Here is an 18,876-nt window from a genome sequence, read left to right as displayed (position 1 = left end):
CAATTTTATAAATGTTATCCTTTTTACGTATTAAATAATAATATATGCTTATAGGGTGAACGCTCCCTCAGTGGAGGTAGCACCAATAGTGGTGGCAATTTAGCCCTACATATTTCGACCCAAAAACACGCAAATGACATTTCTAATAGATGCATTATATTTAATTAATGACATTAATTCAGCTTTGTTTTCATGATTCGTCGAAAAACCTATTTTAAACAATTATTTTCCTCAATTTGTTGGCTCCTTTGCACCTATTGTGGTGGGTCTCATAAGAATTAAACCGTGTACCGTAAACTGGGGTGTAGTTGATCAGTGGGGTGAACCTGATCACTCAATTACCCGCGGATGTCGACTTTTAAGGAAGCAACAATTCTATTTTAACCTTTTGCAATCCAATGACGTAACATGGAAATGGAATGGTAACTTCCTTAAAAGTCGATATCCGTGGGTAATTGAGTGATCAGGTTCACCCCACTGATCAACTACACCCCAGTTTACGGTACCTATAGTTGGTGCAAATGATTTATTAGACAAAACTGAAATAAACGATTTCCATTTCCATTACATTTTTCCTTGTTGATTTACATGAAAAACTACCGTTAAACTTATTCAGACTTTTTATTTTGTGGTATTGTCAATTTCATTCAATTATTTTAATACAAGGAGCTACTAATAGCAACACTTTTGATACGTTTACCCTAATTATTATTAATATTGTGAATGAAACCTCATTACAATCGTGGCACCAGTTGTGGCCTTCCATGACAAGCTGATGTGCCCGAGAGACCAACCGTTTGAGTTCCGAAATGTCCTGGTCATAGGTGTAACCAGCACCTCGTGGCGGAACCGGTTATTTTATCCGGTGGCAGCCCTGGTTATCCGGATCGGACCAGAGGATATCACACGTGGGTCCCTCGTGTGGTACTTTCTGCAATCTCTTCAACGGCCGGATGTGGCCCAGCGTGTCGTTCGAGGGACTGAGACCGCCATGCAACCAGAAGATTTGATCGTTGACTAGGGCCATCAGCTGGAGATAGTCAAACAGGTCGGTAAAATACTTCCAAACGTTCGGGTTGCCGCACTTCCGTAAGCACTCATCGTAAAAGCCGTATACCTGTGGTCTGGCGGAACGGATTTCCCCGCAGGATTGTGATTCTCTCAGCGCCACCAGTAGCATCACTGTTTCGATGGAGTAATATACACGACCAACGTAATCGCCCATGAACAGATAATTAGTGTGAGGCGATCGTCCGCCTACCCGGAAGGGCTCCATCAGGTCGTGGAACTGACCGTGCACATCACCACACACTGTCACCGGACATTTTACCTCCTTTACCAAAATTTCCATTGCCTTATCACACAGGGGTTTCACTTGGGTTTCAATTCTGGTCCAAATCTAAAGTGTCGCCTTGTCATTCATCCTTACTTTTTCCTCCGCTCTGCTTTACTCCCGACGGGGGATCATCGGTGCTAGAGGTTTGCTGCTGCTGATGATTAGCCAAAATTTTGCTGCGGCCTTTCCCATCCAATCTTTCACAACAAATCTCACACTCGCGGACGGCAAACGGGTAACGGGAAAACGGGCACACTCGAGCCGCACGACGGACCGTGTTCCGGTACGGGTCACAAACCGGATTCGAACAGCTGGAAATCGCAAGCAATGAAATAAAACCAAAAACCCCCTTGCCGGACGACGGCGGCCGTCCGGATTTTTCAATAACAACAAATCACTGTCATTCCGCTCGATCTCGGACCGGGAGACACTCACACATTCTCAGTTTTATGCTATGCACGTTTTGTATGTATTAGTGACCCAAAAGCTAATGCACACCAATACATTCACAACAGCATAGCAACCGATGGCACCCACACATTGCGCTTTGTCAATGTGTGGTCAAAAATACTACTCGAATTTTTGTGCGCGCAGGCGCACCATCAAATAAGCACGGAAAAGTGCTTCTACCGCCGACAAGCTACTTTTGCGCTTGCAGCGTGCGCGTTTTCTCTCAAAATATGCGCGCTTTGTTTTGGGTGTACATACATGGATCCCTAACCCAATTTGTTTTCCTTTGCATTGAGTTTAGCCTCAGATGGTGAGGTTTTTAACTATATGCAAAGTAAAGTTGGTAAACTCAGTTTTATTCAAAAAACTGGAAGTCACCAAAACACCAGTAGTAAGGACTAAATACTATAATTCCTTGAATTACCAGAACACATATTCCAAAATTGAAAAATAGGACGATACTAGATTTTGGTTTGGTAGATCTATCACCGCAACGCAACCCAAAAAGGCGATCTACCCACGCTACGGGCTCCGTTAAAGATCGAGCATCTTTTAAACCCTCTCAACCATTCATCCCTCAGCACGGGTCGCCTGACACCTTGGATTGGGGTTACCTGTTTGGTGGACTTTTACCCCCGGAACAGGTGGTCCGGAGTGCTATTCTAAGCCGGCAGCTACACGGGCAAAAGGAACCCCTTGGTGGAACCCTGATCTGGCGAAGCTCAGGAAACAATGTAGGGGAAAGGCGGGTAACACCGTCAGGGTGGGTAAGCCCGTCACCTCAATAATTTGACCAGAAAACAGTTGTTTAGTAGCTTCATGACCACACACCTCATTCGGTTTTACCATTTTTACTATTTTGAGACACATGATACCAACATTGACCTGTCAAACGCGAACAAAATAGAAAGAGTTGGAACAGACGACGTTCGGCTGGATCGGAGGCTTTCAGGTCGGCTCGCAAGGCCTACCAAAAAGCTCTTCGGTCTGCTGAACGATCCGGCTGGAAAAAAATTTGCACAAATGTTTCCAGTTTGAGTGAAGCCAGTCGGTTGAACAAAATCCTTGCAAAATCTAAGGATTTTCAAGTGAACGAACTTCGTTTTCCAAATGGTGATTTGACTTCCTCTGATGAGGAAGCTTTGGAATGTTTATTCAGTACACACTTCCCCGGATGTGTGGATATTACATCTTCGAATAACCTGATGTCTTTTCTCGTAGTTATGATTCCTTAGCTTCGGCTCGGAGTATCATAACTTAAGAATCGATTGAATGGGCACTAAATAGCTTTGCTCCTTTCAAATCTCCTGGGGTAGATGGGATTTATCCTATTTTGCGTCAGAAGGGATTTGATTATTTCAAACATGTTTTGAAAAAAATAATTGTTTGCAGTTTTGCTACAGGCTATATTCCAAAATCCTGGCGGGATATTACTGTAAAGTTTATTCCGAAAGTGGGCCGTGCGTCGTATAAATAAACAAAGAGTTTCAGACCACATTCGTGATGTTCATTTGGCCAATGTGCCTCTTTATGTGAACCAACATGCTTACCAATCTGGAAAGTCCACTGTTACTCTTTTACACAAAGTTGTTTACGATATCGAGAAGGCATTCGCTCAAAAGCAATCTTGTTTGGGTGTTTTCTTGGATATCGAGGGTGCCTTTGACAACGTGCCTTTCGATGCCATATTGGAAGCTGCACGGAGTCATGGTATATCTCCAATGAATTCCAATTGGATTCATCAAATGCTCAAAAACCGATATCTCTTCTCGACATTGCGTCTAGCAGGGATTAGGAAATTGAGTGTTTGTAGATGCCCCCAAGTGGGAGTCTTACCACCACTTTTGTGGTATCTCGTAGCAGATACGTTATTGAGGCAACTCAATAATAGTGGTTTTCCTACTTATGGTTTTGCCGACGACTACCTACCTAACATTGTTAGTCGGTATGTGTATCACCACCCTTTTCGACCTGAAGCAAAGCGCCCTTCAGGTAGTTGAGGGTTGGTGTCACCAATATGGCCTTTCGGTTAATCCGAGTAAAACATCTATTGTTCTTTTTACGGAAAGGCGAAACCGTAATGGCGTTCTACCTTTGCGTCTCTGATTCTGAAATCGATGTGACTGAATAGGTGAAGTACGTTGGATTCATTCTTGATTCCAAGCTTTCCTGGACACTTAACATTGAGTTCAGAATCAAGAAAGCTTGTATGGCCTTCGGGCAATGCCGGCGAATCTTTGGTACAACTTGGGGTCTACAACCCAAGTATATCAAATGGATCTACACAACTGTTGTTCGGCCAATATTGGCCTATGGATGTCCTGTGTGGTGGCAAAATAGCGAAATGAGAACGATCCAATCAAAGTTAGGTCATCTCCAAAGGATGTGCTTAATGGCGATATCTGGAGCGTTCTCTTCAACTCCCACGGTAGCGCTCGAAGTTCTCTTTGACGTTGTTCCACTACACATTCATCTCAAACAAGATGTACTTTCTTGCACTTACCGGTTACGGGTACTCGGTCTACTAGAGGAAACTCCTGTGAACCGCACATAAAGACACATCTCGTTGTTTCCACTTTTAGTGAATTGAGACAAAATTGTCCTTGCTCCAAGTGATCTAGAGTTCTGCGGAGTCCAAAGTAAGAACGATTTCCTGCCACAATGCGCCTCTGAATTTCTTTGCTGGTGTCGTTGTCGGCGGTCCCCTGGAGCCCAAGTACACGAATTCTTTTTTGCATTTTGCATTTCACCCCCTACCCCCGTATCTTCCCTACATACCAACATAAAGACAAGTAATAGCCAGCCAGTAGTTTAAGCAGCCCAGTCAACGTCAGTAGCCGTCGTCGTCGTCGCCGCCGCTGCGGTTGACGAGAGTCAAGTGTTGTTCTTTGAAGAGAAAGTTTTCTTTTAATTAATTCCGTAATAAATAAGTTTTCACTTCTGCCCGACGAGATATTTACCCGAGCTGCTAATAAATGTTGTAATTAATTACAAAGGGAAACTGCAGGGAAATTAGCAGAGTGGCCGGCTTCCTGTGCACATTTGAACGATCCTGCCCTGCACACACACACTGCATCAGGATGCACTTGGGAATGAAAGTCGGTATTAACCTTGAAATGCCGAAGTGCATGTGCATTTTGACTCTTCTTCACATTTTGCTGTGCTAAATGCGAACTCAGAATAGGTTCACTTTTTGTTATTTTTATAACTTTCAAATTCAAAAGTCTCCATTGGATTGAGTAAGCTAGTTAAAAACATGGAAATTATGTCAATTTTGATACATATTTTTTAGGCAAATGTTAATCTCTACTCGCAAGTTCTGAGCTAACACTGAGCCTTGTATGTAAAACATTTGCCTAGGCATAAGTCCGTACCATCAAACTAATCTCCAATGCTTTAAAATGAATTGAATTTATTCTTCCGTAAATATCACAGTTCACTTCCTAGTGCAAACATATCGCAACGAACCAGAAGATTTCCACCGACACGGATTTCACTTCTGACTGTAAGTAACCACAACGTAAAATAAGCAAAACCAACGTAATTGTACGTGACACTCGTGGTTCTTTATCTGCTAAGTCGCTCGGATTCCCCCGTCGAGCTCACAGTACAATAAAATTATGTACACAGTAAATGTAAGAGCTCTATGCTGCATGCGTAGTGTAGGATATGTAGCAGCATTGGCCAACAATCCGCAAGGAAGAAAAGAGTGCAAAAAAATCATCCTGACAGTACCGCCATTGTGTTTGCCAACGACATCACATGGAACTAGAATCTCGTTTTTGGCTTAACCACGCGCTTCATTGTTGGCTTGGAGAGGGTCTGCTCAAATGGTATCAAATGATAAGCAGTACGTATGAAATTGTGTAGTATTTGTAATGAATCTTATGTTATACTCGGAAGTTTTCTTATATGTTTTCAAAGATAGACAATAGGGGGATTCACTTAACAGCGTAAACTGATTAAACTGATTAAACGTTGCGATCACCAAGGCAATCTTTGATCATTTCAATCGCAAAATCATGAAACATTTCAAATAAGCAGAAAATCATGGCTTACGCAGCAATTAATTCAGTTTAGTGAATACCCCTAATGTTTTCTTTGCAGACCTTGTATATGTATTACTCGAAAGAGTTCCTAAAATGAGTATTAAGAAGCAAAATACTGATGCAAATGAAAACAAAAAAGAAATACAAACTTCATTCATATTAGCAATACTATCTAGGAAACATGGCGATAAGCAATAAATATCATTGTGCACAACATAATGCCATGTTTTTATTGAGCTGCACTTCACTGGAAGAGATGAACAATGTGAAACTCTGTGCTGGAAAGCATGCATGAAAAATTCAAAGCCGTCAACATTTCTATGAATGAAGGTAACCATCCTTCTAACAGCACTTCTTAAAGATCTCATTCAGAATAAAAAAACTGACTAGGTGGGAAAAACAAAATTATTACAGGTTGTGTTGTTTGGTTACTATGATTTTTGTAACAACGGTTGTTATAAAACATGTATTGTTAGTAGTAAAATTAACAAAAATTCTAACAAAACTCGTTGCAATTTAATCAAAAATATAACAAGTTGAGATATTATCATAACAAGATTATATCAAATTTTGTTAGACTACACATGCGAAATCATAACAAAGTTAGAACAATTTTTATTATATAATTCAGAACAAATTGGTTACAATTTTTGTTATAAATCTCTTGGCACGAGTAACAAAAATAACAAAATGCTTCTCTCCTGGTCGCCATTTCTTCTCGACGGGGCTCACATTTCTACCAGAGATTTTGGTTCCATGTCAAAATTAATAGACGATCCGATAAAAAAAAGAAAACTTCTTTACACGATTTTTTAAGTGGACCAATCATTTCTTTTAAATGCCAAGGAATAGATTCTGGAATAATTTCTACAAGAATTGCTGAGAGAATCTTTGGAAAAAATTCTGAAGTATCACCAGAATTATATTGGAAAGTATCCGTGAAGTAAGGTCTGAATAAACCCTAAACCATCCCTGGATGAATATCTGGAGGAAAACTAGAGAAACCTCTGGAGGAACTTTCAGAATCCCTTGAGATTTTTTAGAGAAAATGTTGTGTAAATACCTGAGGAAATCAATATATGAAATATATGAAATTAGACGCGAAGGGAACTATGGAGAAATTCAAACAACAATTTCTGAAAGAGTTTCTGAAAAAACATTCTGCATTTCTAAAGGACACCCCCAGAGGAATGAATGATGAATCTCCGATATAATCTCCAAATATCCGTTCTGTTGCTCTCTGTTTTCCTTGAATTGCATCTTTTGAAGAAATCTTCGGAGGAAATACTTGGTAAAAACTTGGAGAAATTTCTAGAGCTCTTGAGAAATTTTCCAGAAGCATTCTGATATTATTCCTAAGGAAAATTCTTACAGAAATGTTTGAAGAAACACATGAAAGAATAAATGCACGATTTTCCGTAGCAATCCTTTGAGGAATTTCCTAAATAATCGCTATATTTCACCAAAAGGAAATCTGAACGCGTTTCTGAAGAAACTCGTGGATTAGTGTTAAAATTAATCCCATGAGATTTTTTTTTAATAAATTTCTTGAGAAACTTCTGATAAAGACCCTAGGAAAATTCCTGGAGGAATTCAGGAAATAATCTCTGAAGGAAACCCCGGAGAAATTTTCATAGAAATTACTAGCGTGCGCAGCTCTTTGTATTTTCTCGCTCATTCTTCTTGGTACACACAAGAAAGAGCTAGTTAAAAGAGGGGCAAGTGTTTCTTCTTTTATCTTTCTCTATCTCGTGTTTGTTCACGAGAGTGAGCAAGAAAAAGGAAAAAATTTGCGCACGCTAGAAATGCATTTGCATTGCATTTTATATATGATATGCATTTTATATATGTACTGGAGCAATCTCTGGGGGAATTCTTGCTTGAATTATAATAGTTATTCTAGGAAAACCTGCAAGAATTTTCCTTCTATGAAAATCCTAAAAAAATAAACTAATTTAAAAAAAAACCCTAGAGGAATTTCCGTCGGTGTCCTTGGAGGTAATCATGCAGAAAATTCTTTAGCAATACAGGGGAAGGAATAAATTCCAAAGGATTTTTTGGAGCAACAAGCTCTGATTTTACCATGACAACACTGCGTATATTATACGGATATTTTTTGCAACGATGATCTGTTCAACTTAAATACAATTTTTAAATAATTTAAAAAACTCCGTTCTTGTTTTTAAGATTCATTGATTCCCTTCTGAAACAAATCAAATTATTTACATTAGACCTGTTCACTTTTTTTACCTACCCGTGTCACATCATCAATCCACATGCAAAAATAAGTCTTCAGTCCAAAAATGAGTCAAATTGATAAAGGTTTAGTGGTGTATCAAACCGATATTGTCTTTTTTTTAGCATTGTCACGAAAATACACTCCAATATTCAGAAAATTGCACCGAAAAGGTACCAAAAATACCCTTAAAATATAATTCGAACAATACTCTTCAACTTTGCGAAGACACTGCAGTGTTTAAATTGTAGGCTTCGTGGCCGAGCGGTTAGCGGCGTCATTCGTTTAGGTGTCTCGTAAGACTCGGAGTGTGGGTTCGATTCCGGCTCCAGTCGGGGAAAACTTTTCGTCAAACGAAAATTCTCCACCGGGCCACTGGGTGTTATATGTGTTGTCAGTTGTCTAATGTTAGTAATGTTCAGTCTGTGCGGCCTCTGGGCGAAGACGGTGCAATCTCTTTTTTAAAAATTGCGTAACTAAAACAATTTTCATTGAAAAATCACAAAAAATACAACATTTTTACGGTTTCTCATGTAAAAGTCATGTAAATTTACATTGTTTTACGTGACTAATTTAATTAGCTATTTCTCCTATGTGTTATGAATATTTCATCCATTCACCATTTTAGTGTATACACTAAATATTCGTATATATATACCTATAGGAATTCGTTTTCATTAACTAATTATCAAAAGTTTGCCACGTTGCACAGAGTTGCCAGCGCGAAATAAAACAAAGTTACCCATGATTAAAACGTCATTACAATTCATTGATTTATCTACATCAATTGGTGCAGAAGGTTGAACATGAGAATGTCGATTCGAAGATTCAAGGTTCGAGCCCGGGATCAGGATTTTTTTTTCGTCTCGATCCAGCTATAAGTTGTAACACTGGAAGTCTTTTCTTCACTTTTCTGTTAGGGAAACTACGTCACTGCATCTCATTACAATTTGGCATCATAGCCTTGTTTCGAAACCATAGAGTACATAGTAAAAATGAAGTTTCCCCTATTCGTGTAGTTGATTTGTGGGATAGATACAAGTAAAGCTCCACAGTTGTATAAAAAATTTGCATTCAGAAGCAGTTTCGTCATCGTATTGAATTGTTTTAGCTAAATTGATGGTTATAATTCAAATGCTCAATATTTCGCCCACCTGATCTCGTTGACACGACTTCTTATCACCAAGAAAACCAAATATCTAGCTAGTCCTAGAATGGGCTTAATTGGAAGATCCCGATCATTATTATTTGGGCGATTGCGTGTAAGTCATGGCAGGACAGACAAACAGACGTAACACTCTTTAAAACGGCTTGGTACATGCATTTAACGATCAATTCAAATTTCATTTGATTGGCGCGATCGTTCCACCAGATGCGCTAGTGTTCGATCGCTTTGACGTTTGCCAGTGTACACGTTGCTGAATGATGCAAACGAAAATTACAGGCAATTTGTGTAGTAATTGATTTTTTAATTTTAATTTAATTTAGCCCTCTACAATTGGCTTTTCGGTCCGGAAAATTATGAGCGGGGTGATTCTATTAGATACGACGTTTCGGCCCTTGGTTTGGGCCTTCTTCAGGGAGGTTATAGGAGTACCTCCCTGAAGAAGGCCCAAACCAAGGGCCGGAACGTCGGATGTAATATAATCACCCCGCTCATAATTTTCCGGACCGAAAAGCTTGCTACCTATCAGTCGGTCGTTTCCACAACCTATAATTTAATTTATTTCATGTAGTCAATCATAAATAGATCGTTTCAATACAATTTGATCTTAAAAATAGAACTGTTTGCTTATTTTAATTCTAATTTGATTTGATGAAAATTTTTTTTAGTTGTGATTTCGTCATAGTAAAATCTATAGTTTCGCAAAATTTATTGTAAGTTGTCATTATTTGGTTGATGGGACCAAATTTAGCATAATTCGTACGGTGATAGTTTGTATAAAAATACTACGATTTCGTAGTTGTCGAGAGGAAGCATAAAAGTTTGATTTTGAAAGAAGCTCTATCGAATCAATACGCTGCGAAACGATGTTGTTTACAAATGATAACATTGCAAATTCGCGTCGTTCTTTTAGTGTTTGAATGTTAATGAGCATACATCGTGCTTTGTATAGTAGTGTGCGTGTCAGCAAAACGTCAAATTGAAATCCATCATGACCGACAGTGTCGCGCATGGTTTTACCAACAGGTGGCAATGTGCTCATGAAAATGACACCGGGCAAAAGTTCTTGATGAACTTCCTCGAAGAGTATTGTGATGGCAATTCATCATCCTAACTGCTACAAAGAAAGAGAAAAAAGTTTATCATGTATTTGAGCTTGAACCTGGGACCTTCTAATCCGCAGGATTGAGCTTTATCATCTGCACCATTTCTGATACTTAAGGTGACTCCCCGTATCACTCCTATTTCAGCTCTTCTTTTTCGATTCTTATTTCTAACAATCATCGAGCGCAACAGTAGTGGTGTTGCCTTTTTACATTTGTTCTATAAACAAACAAACAAAAATAGCACCTCTTTGTCTCGCTTCTGCCGATGTAAACATTTCAAGATTGTTGATCATCTAAAAGCAATTCAAGCAGTAGACTTCTTTGTTTTGCTAAATAACAATGAAACATGTCTCAATATTACGAAAAACACCGAATTTTATATGTAATAAGCTAAAAATTATCGAATACTTTTAGTATGCTCTTCCGCTGTTGATGTTTATACAAGCAGCAGCAGTGTTGGCGGACAGTGTGGAGGAGATTTCACAAATAAAAATTATTTGCTTTTATTACTATCATATGTGCTTCAAAGTACAACAATAATCATTCGAAGAATAGTTTTCGATTTTACGACGTATAATCGATAAATTTGAATTGACTATTTCAATGATTTTGATTGATTTTATTGATGAATTGGCCCGCAAGATCGACATCACTGCGTTCAATGATCGATGATTGTGCGCCAGACGGCACCGTCGCGTCGCGCTGCTACCGTCGTCGTTGTACTGTGGTGGATGGTAAACATTGCCATCGAACTCTTGGTGCGGTTGAGACAAATTTGTATAATTTTCAAGTTTGAGTGAAAATATTTCTTTGTGGCACAGATAGTTCGAAAGAGAATTTTAATTGGAATAGTGTGTTCTATATTTCTTTTCCAAATATTTTGCGTGAAGTGGAGAATTTTAAAGAAAAGGTAAGCGTCGATTTTCTTACGTAAGTGTATTAGTGCAATACTGTGTAAAGTTGAATTTGGATGATGATTCTGAAGAAGCCATTTTGTGATGACACAAGAAAAGGCCTTAAATCAAAAGTCATTAGAATACGATGACATTACGTCTTAATCATGGGCAACTTTGTTTTAATTCGTGTTGGCAACTCTGTGCGATTTTTAGTATCAACATGACATACTTTTGATAATTAATCAATGAAAACGAATTCCTACACCAAAACGATGTGTGGACGAATTGTTTGTAATACATATGAGCAGGCTTGACAGAAACTCCTTCGCGAGATAATGAGGAAACGATTTCGGCGATTTTCTGAGGAGGGAAAATAAAACTCAGAAATCACAACGCTAATCCTCAACAGCACCGAGCGCGAGCTTGCCGCGCAGCGAGGAGTTCGTCCAACACTCATAATTGCTTGTTGTGTTTCTCACGTCCACTCACACTCAAAAAGCTCTCGCGAGTTCCACTCCCATACAAAGAAAGACTCTCGAGGCGAAAATCGCACTCAAAAACCCGAAATAATCATCGGCTCTTTTTTCGTTCCCCTCTTCCTCGCTTAGTTTTTATTGCCTCTCTGTTTAGGGTTCGTTCGCTCCCTCGCGACGAGTCAAAAGCAAAACACCGCTCTAGAGCATGTAGCAAAACTCTTTTGATTTCGAGGAGGATTATCCAGCCTGCATAGGAGTAGTAACTAAATAAGGTAGTCACGTAAAATAATGCAAAATTATATGATTTTTTTACGTGAATTTTCAACTAAAATTGTTGAATAACTTAGAAATACGCAATTCAAACACTGTAGTATCTTCGGCAAAGTTGTAGTACCTAAATTGGTTTTTTTTAATTTAGACTAAAGTATTGATTTTTTGATTTTTTTTTTACAAAAGAGCACTTTTTTCTGAGCCACTATGATTTTTTTTCAGATTTTAAGAACATTATTTTGAAATTACAAAGTTACAAAGAGATTAAAAAAAAGAACCCTCGCCCCATAGCATGGTGCGATTATAAGCTTGGTGACCCTAACCGCACGGCTACGAGGCTCCACGAAATCACCTTTTTGAAATTTTTTGAAATCACCTTTTGGCAGCAGGGCAACTGCTTGAAAAATCCGCCCAGTACCAAACGCGACGAGGGGTGATTCGGAAAAAGTTTGGTATGCAGATTTAGGATATAAAATTATCTCAACACCGTTCAGGAATCCAATTCTAGCACCTAGGTTTTGATTTAAATATCATTTTTCGTTATCTAAAATCGATGTAAACACGTTTTGGTCAACGATTCTGTTTTATTTGCAATTTTGTGAATTTTAGTTTTGGTTTTTCCAATGTGTTATTTTTGAACATCCCTACATTTTTATATACTTCCTTGAAGCCTATTTGGGTTACAGGTCGTTAGAAGGCACAGAATGTTGCTAATTGACAAATTGAGTGATGAATTTTTGAAAAAGATCGCGTTCTGGTGGGATTCGAACCCATGACCCCGTATTCCCTAGACTGGTGCTTTAACCAACTAAGCCAAAGAACAGATAATAATTCTGCGGAATAGAAAGCCGAACTGAACCCGAGCCCTCACCATGATCATTCCGTTTTTCGAGAGCTACCTTTCTTTCGGCTTAGATGTCAATCCACAACACACCCGCGTTTGTGCCCAATAATTACAAGTGAGAGCGTTTTATTTTTATTCGAAGTCGCGACTTACTCTCGCACTCCGCATACCTATCCACCAAGCAGTCTGTTTGCTGGTGTCTAATTCAGTATGCGTCGAGAGCTCGGCACGGTCGCACGATGGTTCTCGAAATGTTCATGGTGAGAGCTCGGGTTCAGTTTCGCCTTCTATTCCGCAGAATTATTACCTGCCCTCTGGCTTAGTAGGTTAAAGCGCCGGTCGAGCGAAAACGGGGTCGTGGGTTCGAATCCCACTTGATTTTTTTATTCATCTCTCCATTTGTCAATTAGCAACATTCTGTGCCTTCTAAATACAATGTTTCTGTATGTTTATGACATACCAGCAAATCTGGTAAATGCCAGTAAAGGACAACATATATCAGTGTACCCTATTTGAGTTATCTTTTTTTTCTTGCTTGAGACGAAACCATTTTGATATTATCTTGCTATTATTTTTGATTGTTTTCTGTAGAAAGTTAACAAATCAAAACTATTTACGGAAAAAGTTTTTTTTCGTGTTATTTTTAGGAAATTTTAGAGTGTATTCAACTCCTTTGAACTCTCGTACTGTGGTATAAAGATTGTCTGAATTGTTGAGATGTATTACAAAAAAATCATGACATCTGTAAGGTGACCAAACATCAAGTTTTTCGATGCATTTTTAAAAATGCAAAAACTCTTTAAAAGCGATCAAAACCCAATATATTATGTGCTGTATGACCGTGTTTGGTTACATATTGTACCACTATAACCCAGTTATTTTTTTCACGAAACTTTACAAACACTATATGATAACACCTGAGAAAACAAGTTATCTCAGCAGAATTCCGTTAATTCAATCATAGCGCTGAAAGCCAGAAACTTTACTCGTGAAATTTACCTTTGGAGAATGCACACCTGATAGTACTTATACAAACTACTGGCTAAAACCACCAAATGGTGCATACCTGGAAAGAGAAACAAGAGGAAAGAAATTCTTGAGTATTGTGTAATTATTGTTAGTAAAATTCATCTGAAAAAAATCATTTTAAAACGTATAAGGCCGTTCTTGTTAGTGACAGAGTGAAGGCCCTCCGTAGTGATGTTTGGCGGATAAATTCCTCCCTTCCAAGCTATCCATTAGCGTCACCGATGATAATCTTAACCAGGGATGGAAAAAGGCGCGGAATTTCATGAAAAAATGTCATGACATTTTTTCATCTTACACCACTTTGTACGCATCACCAGTCCATAATGCTGACAAGTTAGCAAATAACAAAATGACATTTTTATGACATTACCCAACCCTGATCTTAACTTAACATGCCCTGAGTTCGATAAAGTGAAGGGAAAAAATACAGTGGAGCGGATTTTTTTTTTCCAGTTTCCATACAAGGTTGTCGACTTCAAATCGATTTTTGTTCTATTTTTAGCAAAGTTGCTCCCTTCATACATCTCTATATCTGTAACCCATGCTCCGATTGAGATGATTTTTTTACTGTAACTAGTTTAATGTTTCAAATGTACGTTGAGAAAGAATTTTTAATTGATTTTTTCCTACCAAAAAAATTCAAATCTTCAATATTTTTGGAAATTTCGCAAACATTATGATTAGATTATCGAAGTATATTATATTCAGCTTTCTATTTATGCAAAATGAACATTCGTTTATTGCAACGCAAAATATTTGAAATCTTTTTAATTCTACTCAAAAGTTTTTGAAGCACGATCTTGATATCAGAACATAATAAGGCATCAAAAATTTTAGTCGTTCATAGAAGTTCATGTCCTTCTTTTTTCGTAAACCAGTGTAATATATTACAGATATATTGTCGAACTATTTTCAAACCGCATTTTGGGAGTCTGGCATCATGTTGTGCAAAAATATCGCATGCACCCCCATCTCGGGTTGCATGTAACACTGATAAACCATTAAATTTTCACTTTTCTCCAAAAACTGCATTTTCCTCTCCCTCCGATAACAAACGTAACAATCATCCCGTAGAAAAATGCTGCTGACTCGGCTGGCGAATGCAGAAACATCCAAGAATAAGACAAGATTAGCGGAGATAATCGCATTTCTTCAAGTTTCCCCCCAGGGCGCAAAGCAAGCAGCAACCCGTCGCCGTCGTTGGAACAGTCAGTGAAGCTGGCAGCAGCAGCAGAAATTTTCCGGATTGCAAGCAATGAATGTGAGATGTGATGCGAGAAATAGAAATGAGCGGAATAATATTCAAGCAATGGTACGAGCATGAAAGCTCGAGTTGACAGCTGCTGTAAAGTTGTGGGATTTTTCTTTATGGAAAATTCATACAGAAGGCGCGGCCCGCAGTTCTCCCCCCGCGTGAGCGCGCAGCTGGGAAACCCATCTTCAACAAGATGCCTCGTATTCCTGGCAGCGCAGTAACGAGAGAATGCTGCAGCCCGTGCGAGTTAAAAACAGAGTTGATGTACACGTGCTGTAGTCTCATGTACGGGAGCCACATGGCAAGCGAGCTCCCAGGAGCTCTGTACATTTTGAGACTGAAAGTTGTGCGCCTCATTTTTCTCAAGATGTGTCTCATGAGCTTCGTCTCATGCGCTGATTAAATTATAAAATTTCACGACAAAAACTTCCTAAACGAATGAGAATTGAAACCTTCACCTTTACATTGAGAGTCCCTAGCCGTATCGTATAGACGAACCAGACACTTGAGTTATGTACGGAAAAAAGTTGTTGAGGTTCTTCGTTACCAAGAAGTTGTTTTTCACCTTAGATACCAACAGCTCACGCAGCGCATGAGACGAGCTCCCCGGGAGCTAGGTGCCTAGCTCGCACCCACCAGATTTTTGTGAGCCTCCTAGCAGCGCAGCACACTGCGATTTTGAAGAGCTGGGAGACAATTTGGTAGGAGGCTCGCAGTCACATTTATGTACACATGAGCAATGGGAAACTCTGGTTAAAAAGCAAAAATTCATTATCAAATCCCAAGATTGCTTTTGACTTAAACCGTTTCCTGGCTCCAGGGTGATTGGGGTGACTTTAAATGTTTTTTTTTTCTCAGTTTAAGAGCATTCTTGGGGTAGGCTTCGAGGCGGAACTGGAGGAACAGTGCGAAAGCAACAACCCATACCCAAGAGTCCACGAAGACGTCACGGCTGAGAAGTGATTCGAGTCGGCAGTGATGACGAAGACGACGATGATGGGATTCTTATGGTTGGTGGTGGCGATGATGCTGGCGCTTAACCACTGGGATAAGAAAACCCGCGTAAAAAAACGAAGACTTCAAAGAAATCCAGACTTCATTTTAGGACGAAAGTGGCAACAGGGTAGTCCATAATCTTCTGTGTCGATTTGAGTAGGTAAGAAATTTCATGTTAAATATTTTGCATGAGGAGTTAAACAATTTAAGTTTCATCCAACGTTTTGTATTATAGGGTAGGTACGAGTGCCACAAGTAATCTCACGCTCCTAAAGTCATCCTTTTCGAAAACAAGCGTTTACGGAACTTTTTTTTTCGTTGGATGAAAATTTGAGCCACATGCTCAATGAGGGAACCAATACCCTATTCTCAAAAATCTGTATAATTTTGATAATGCATACACATCTCAGGAATTTTAAGTGGCAGCCCATTTTTTATCAGGATGTATTAAATAACAAGATTTTATATAGCCCTAGACTAGTTCATCTCGGAACCCACCCACGGTTTACTTCCCATCCGAAGGAAGGTCCTCGGTGTGAAAGTCACGTGCTTTAACCATCACACCAGATCCGCTCAGGTAGCTCATTTTAAGCATCCACAATAAAATTAAAACGCCCAATAGAATATAAAAGCGGGTAATACAGAATTAGCTTATGGTCCATGAACCGGGCCCATACTTGACTGACAGTTTCTATGGATGTGTAAGTTTTTTTTTTTTTTTTTTGTCTGTATTAACGAGATTTTTAACCCTAGGTTAGTTCATCTCGGGACCCACGCTTTACTTCTCTTCCGAAGGAAGAACCCACACTTTGTGAGTATGTCGGGAGTGGGATTCGATCCCAGGTCCTCGGCGTGATAGTCAAAGTTTTTTTTGTCGTAGATTGTATTATTCAAGAAAGCTCACATGAAAAGTGATAATCTAAAGACACCTAAATCTCAATTATGGCATCATCACAATGCAATGAGCATTGGTGGTCTCACCCTAGTGTTTGTGATCGCTGTCGTCATCCATTTGCTGACGACAACGTCGACGGGATTCCGTGGTCCCAAATTGCTTGAGGTTTTTCTGGTGGATTTTAAATTATGCAGCACGTCAAATGATGATGCTACTTTTTGCTTACAGCAGAACAGCTCAAAGTGGCTTGGACGGAAAGCGTACACAATCTCTGCCGGCCTGCCTGCCGTGCTGTGTCAAAACTAGATAGACAGCTAGCTACCTATACCTACCATACCAACCAAGTCGTTGGTAAATTCTCAACCGGCGCAAGCAGCGGAAAAGTAGCTCGTTATCTTTTGATTGTGTTCTTTTTCGAGGGCAAATATTTTCCCAGATAGTTGTGCCGGATATCACAAGATTAACTCCACGCCGCGCCGGAGCCTTTTACAGTTATGTTCCGTTTTTATCAACACGATCCGCGATTTTCAGTTGACAAAAACGGAATAGTGATAAAAACGGAATAATTTTCTTTGACAAAATATTTTGCAACATTTTAATATGAATTGGAAGTTTCACTGTAGAGCGCATTCCAAAAGTGAAAATATGCAGTTTACTATGATATTTAATTGTTTTTTAATGGTTTTAGCACATCTTGGTTCCACAGTTCAAATTACAGTTTTTTGACTGTAGGGCCGACAAGAGGTTTTCATTTTTGAACACATTTTTGGAAATTTATTTTCGTTGAACGCAAGAATGACACATGTTACAGTTCCAATACCCTGATGGACGTTTTAAAATATGACATACTTCCATGAATGATTAATCTACAAGAACGTTAAATTTCGATATCATAACAAAAAAGGATATGTTTACTTACTTCCAGAAGGCATTTCTCCACGAGTATCCTATAAAAGTTTCGTCTACTGTTGGGAAATCTCCAGAAATTTTTCTAAGCAATCACTTGTGACTTCTCCAGAATATTGGATTCAGCGTAAAGTTCCTCCAGAATTCTTCTAGATTACTTCGTTCCATGCCACTTGTTTATCTTTTGGAATTCGATAAGAATTTTTAGAGAAAATAGGTTTTGCCCCTTCGGTCTCCAGTTAGCCTAATAGTCAAGGCTTCTTCTTCTCTTCTTCTTCTTTATGGCCCGACGTTCGCATTGGAACTTGGCCTGCCTCGCTTCAACTTAGTGTTCTTTTGAGCACTTCCACAGTTATTAATCAAAGGGTTTTCTTTGCCTGCCATTGCATGAATTTGTATATTGTAAGGCAAGTACAATGATACACTATGCCCAGGGAGTTGAGAAAATTTTCTCGACCGGAACGGGAATCGAACCCGTCGTCTCCGGATTTGCGATCCATAGCCTTAACCACTCGGCTAACTGGATACTCTGCAGAACCTATTTTTATTTAGTGGTTAAGGCTATGGATCGCCAATCTGCAGACGGCGGGTTCGATTCCCGTTCCGGTCGGGACAATTTTCTCGACTTCCTGGGCATAGCGTATCATTGTCCTTGCCTCACAATATGCAAATTCATGCTGTTGAAATTCATCCAAGAGTTGCTTTGGAAATTCACAAAAATTTACTTTCGAAATATAGGAGTTTCTTCGTTTCTTCAGAATTTCCTGTGGGAATTCTTCCTAGTTTACTTTCTGAAATCCCCCTGAAATCTCCCAGAGTTTCTTATTATATTTTTCCCTGGATCCAAAAATTTCTTCAAAGGATTCCTACAAAACTTTGTTTTGGTATTTATGCGCAGTCGAAACACCTACAACTACTGGAACATTTATTATGAATACTTCCAAGAGATTTTCCAAGATGATTCTAT

The 18,876-nt window shown here is 39.1% G+C and overlaps 2 protein-coding genes across 4 annotated transcripts in view; both read right to left on the bottom strand.

Moving 5' to 3' along the window:
• Positions 1-18,876, bottom strand: part of LOC115269993 (peritrophin-1) — a 285,409-nt gene that overhangs the window by 158,103 nt on the left and 108,430 nt on the right. The gene's annotated exons all lie outside the window — the stretch shown is intronic.
• LOC109411985 (serine/threonine-protein phosphatase 2A catalytic subunit beta isoform-like) overlaps positions 603-18,876 on the bottom strand; it is a 54,245-nt gene continuing 35,971 nt past the window's right edge. The window contains 3 exon segments of the mRNA XM_062842962.1: positions 603-1,399; positions 1,452-1,647; positions 13,828-13,894. Of these exon segments, the coding sequence (XP_062698946.1) occupies positions 644-1,399; positions 1,452-1,647; positions 13,828-13,894 (1,019 nt within the window). The 3' untranslated portion in view covers positions 603-643.

Source organism: Aedes albopictus, chromosome 3 (assembly GCF_035046485.1).
Source record: "Aedes albopictus strain Foshan chromosome 3, AalbF5, whole genome shotgun sequence".
Classification (NCBI taxonomy): Eukaryota; Metazoa; Arthropoda; class Insecta; order Diptera; family Culicidae; genus Aedes; species Aedes albopictus.
The sequence above is the reverse complement of the archived record's forward strand: the minus strand, read 5'-3'. Positions and strand labels throughout refer to the sequence as shown.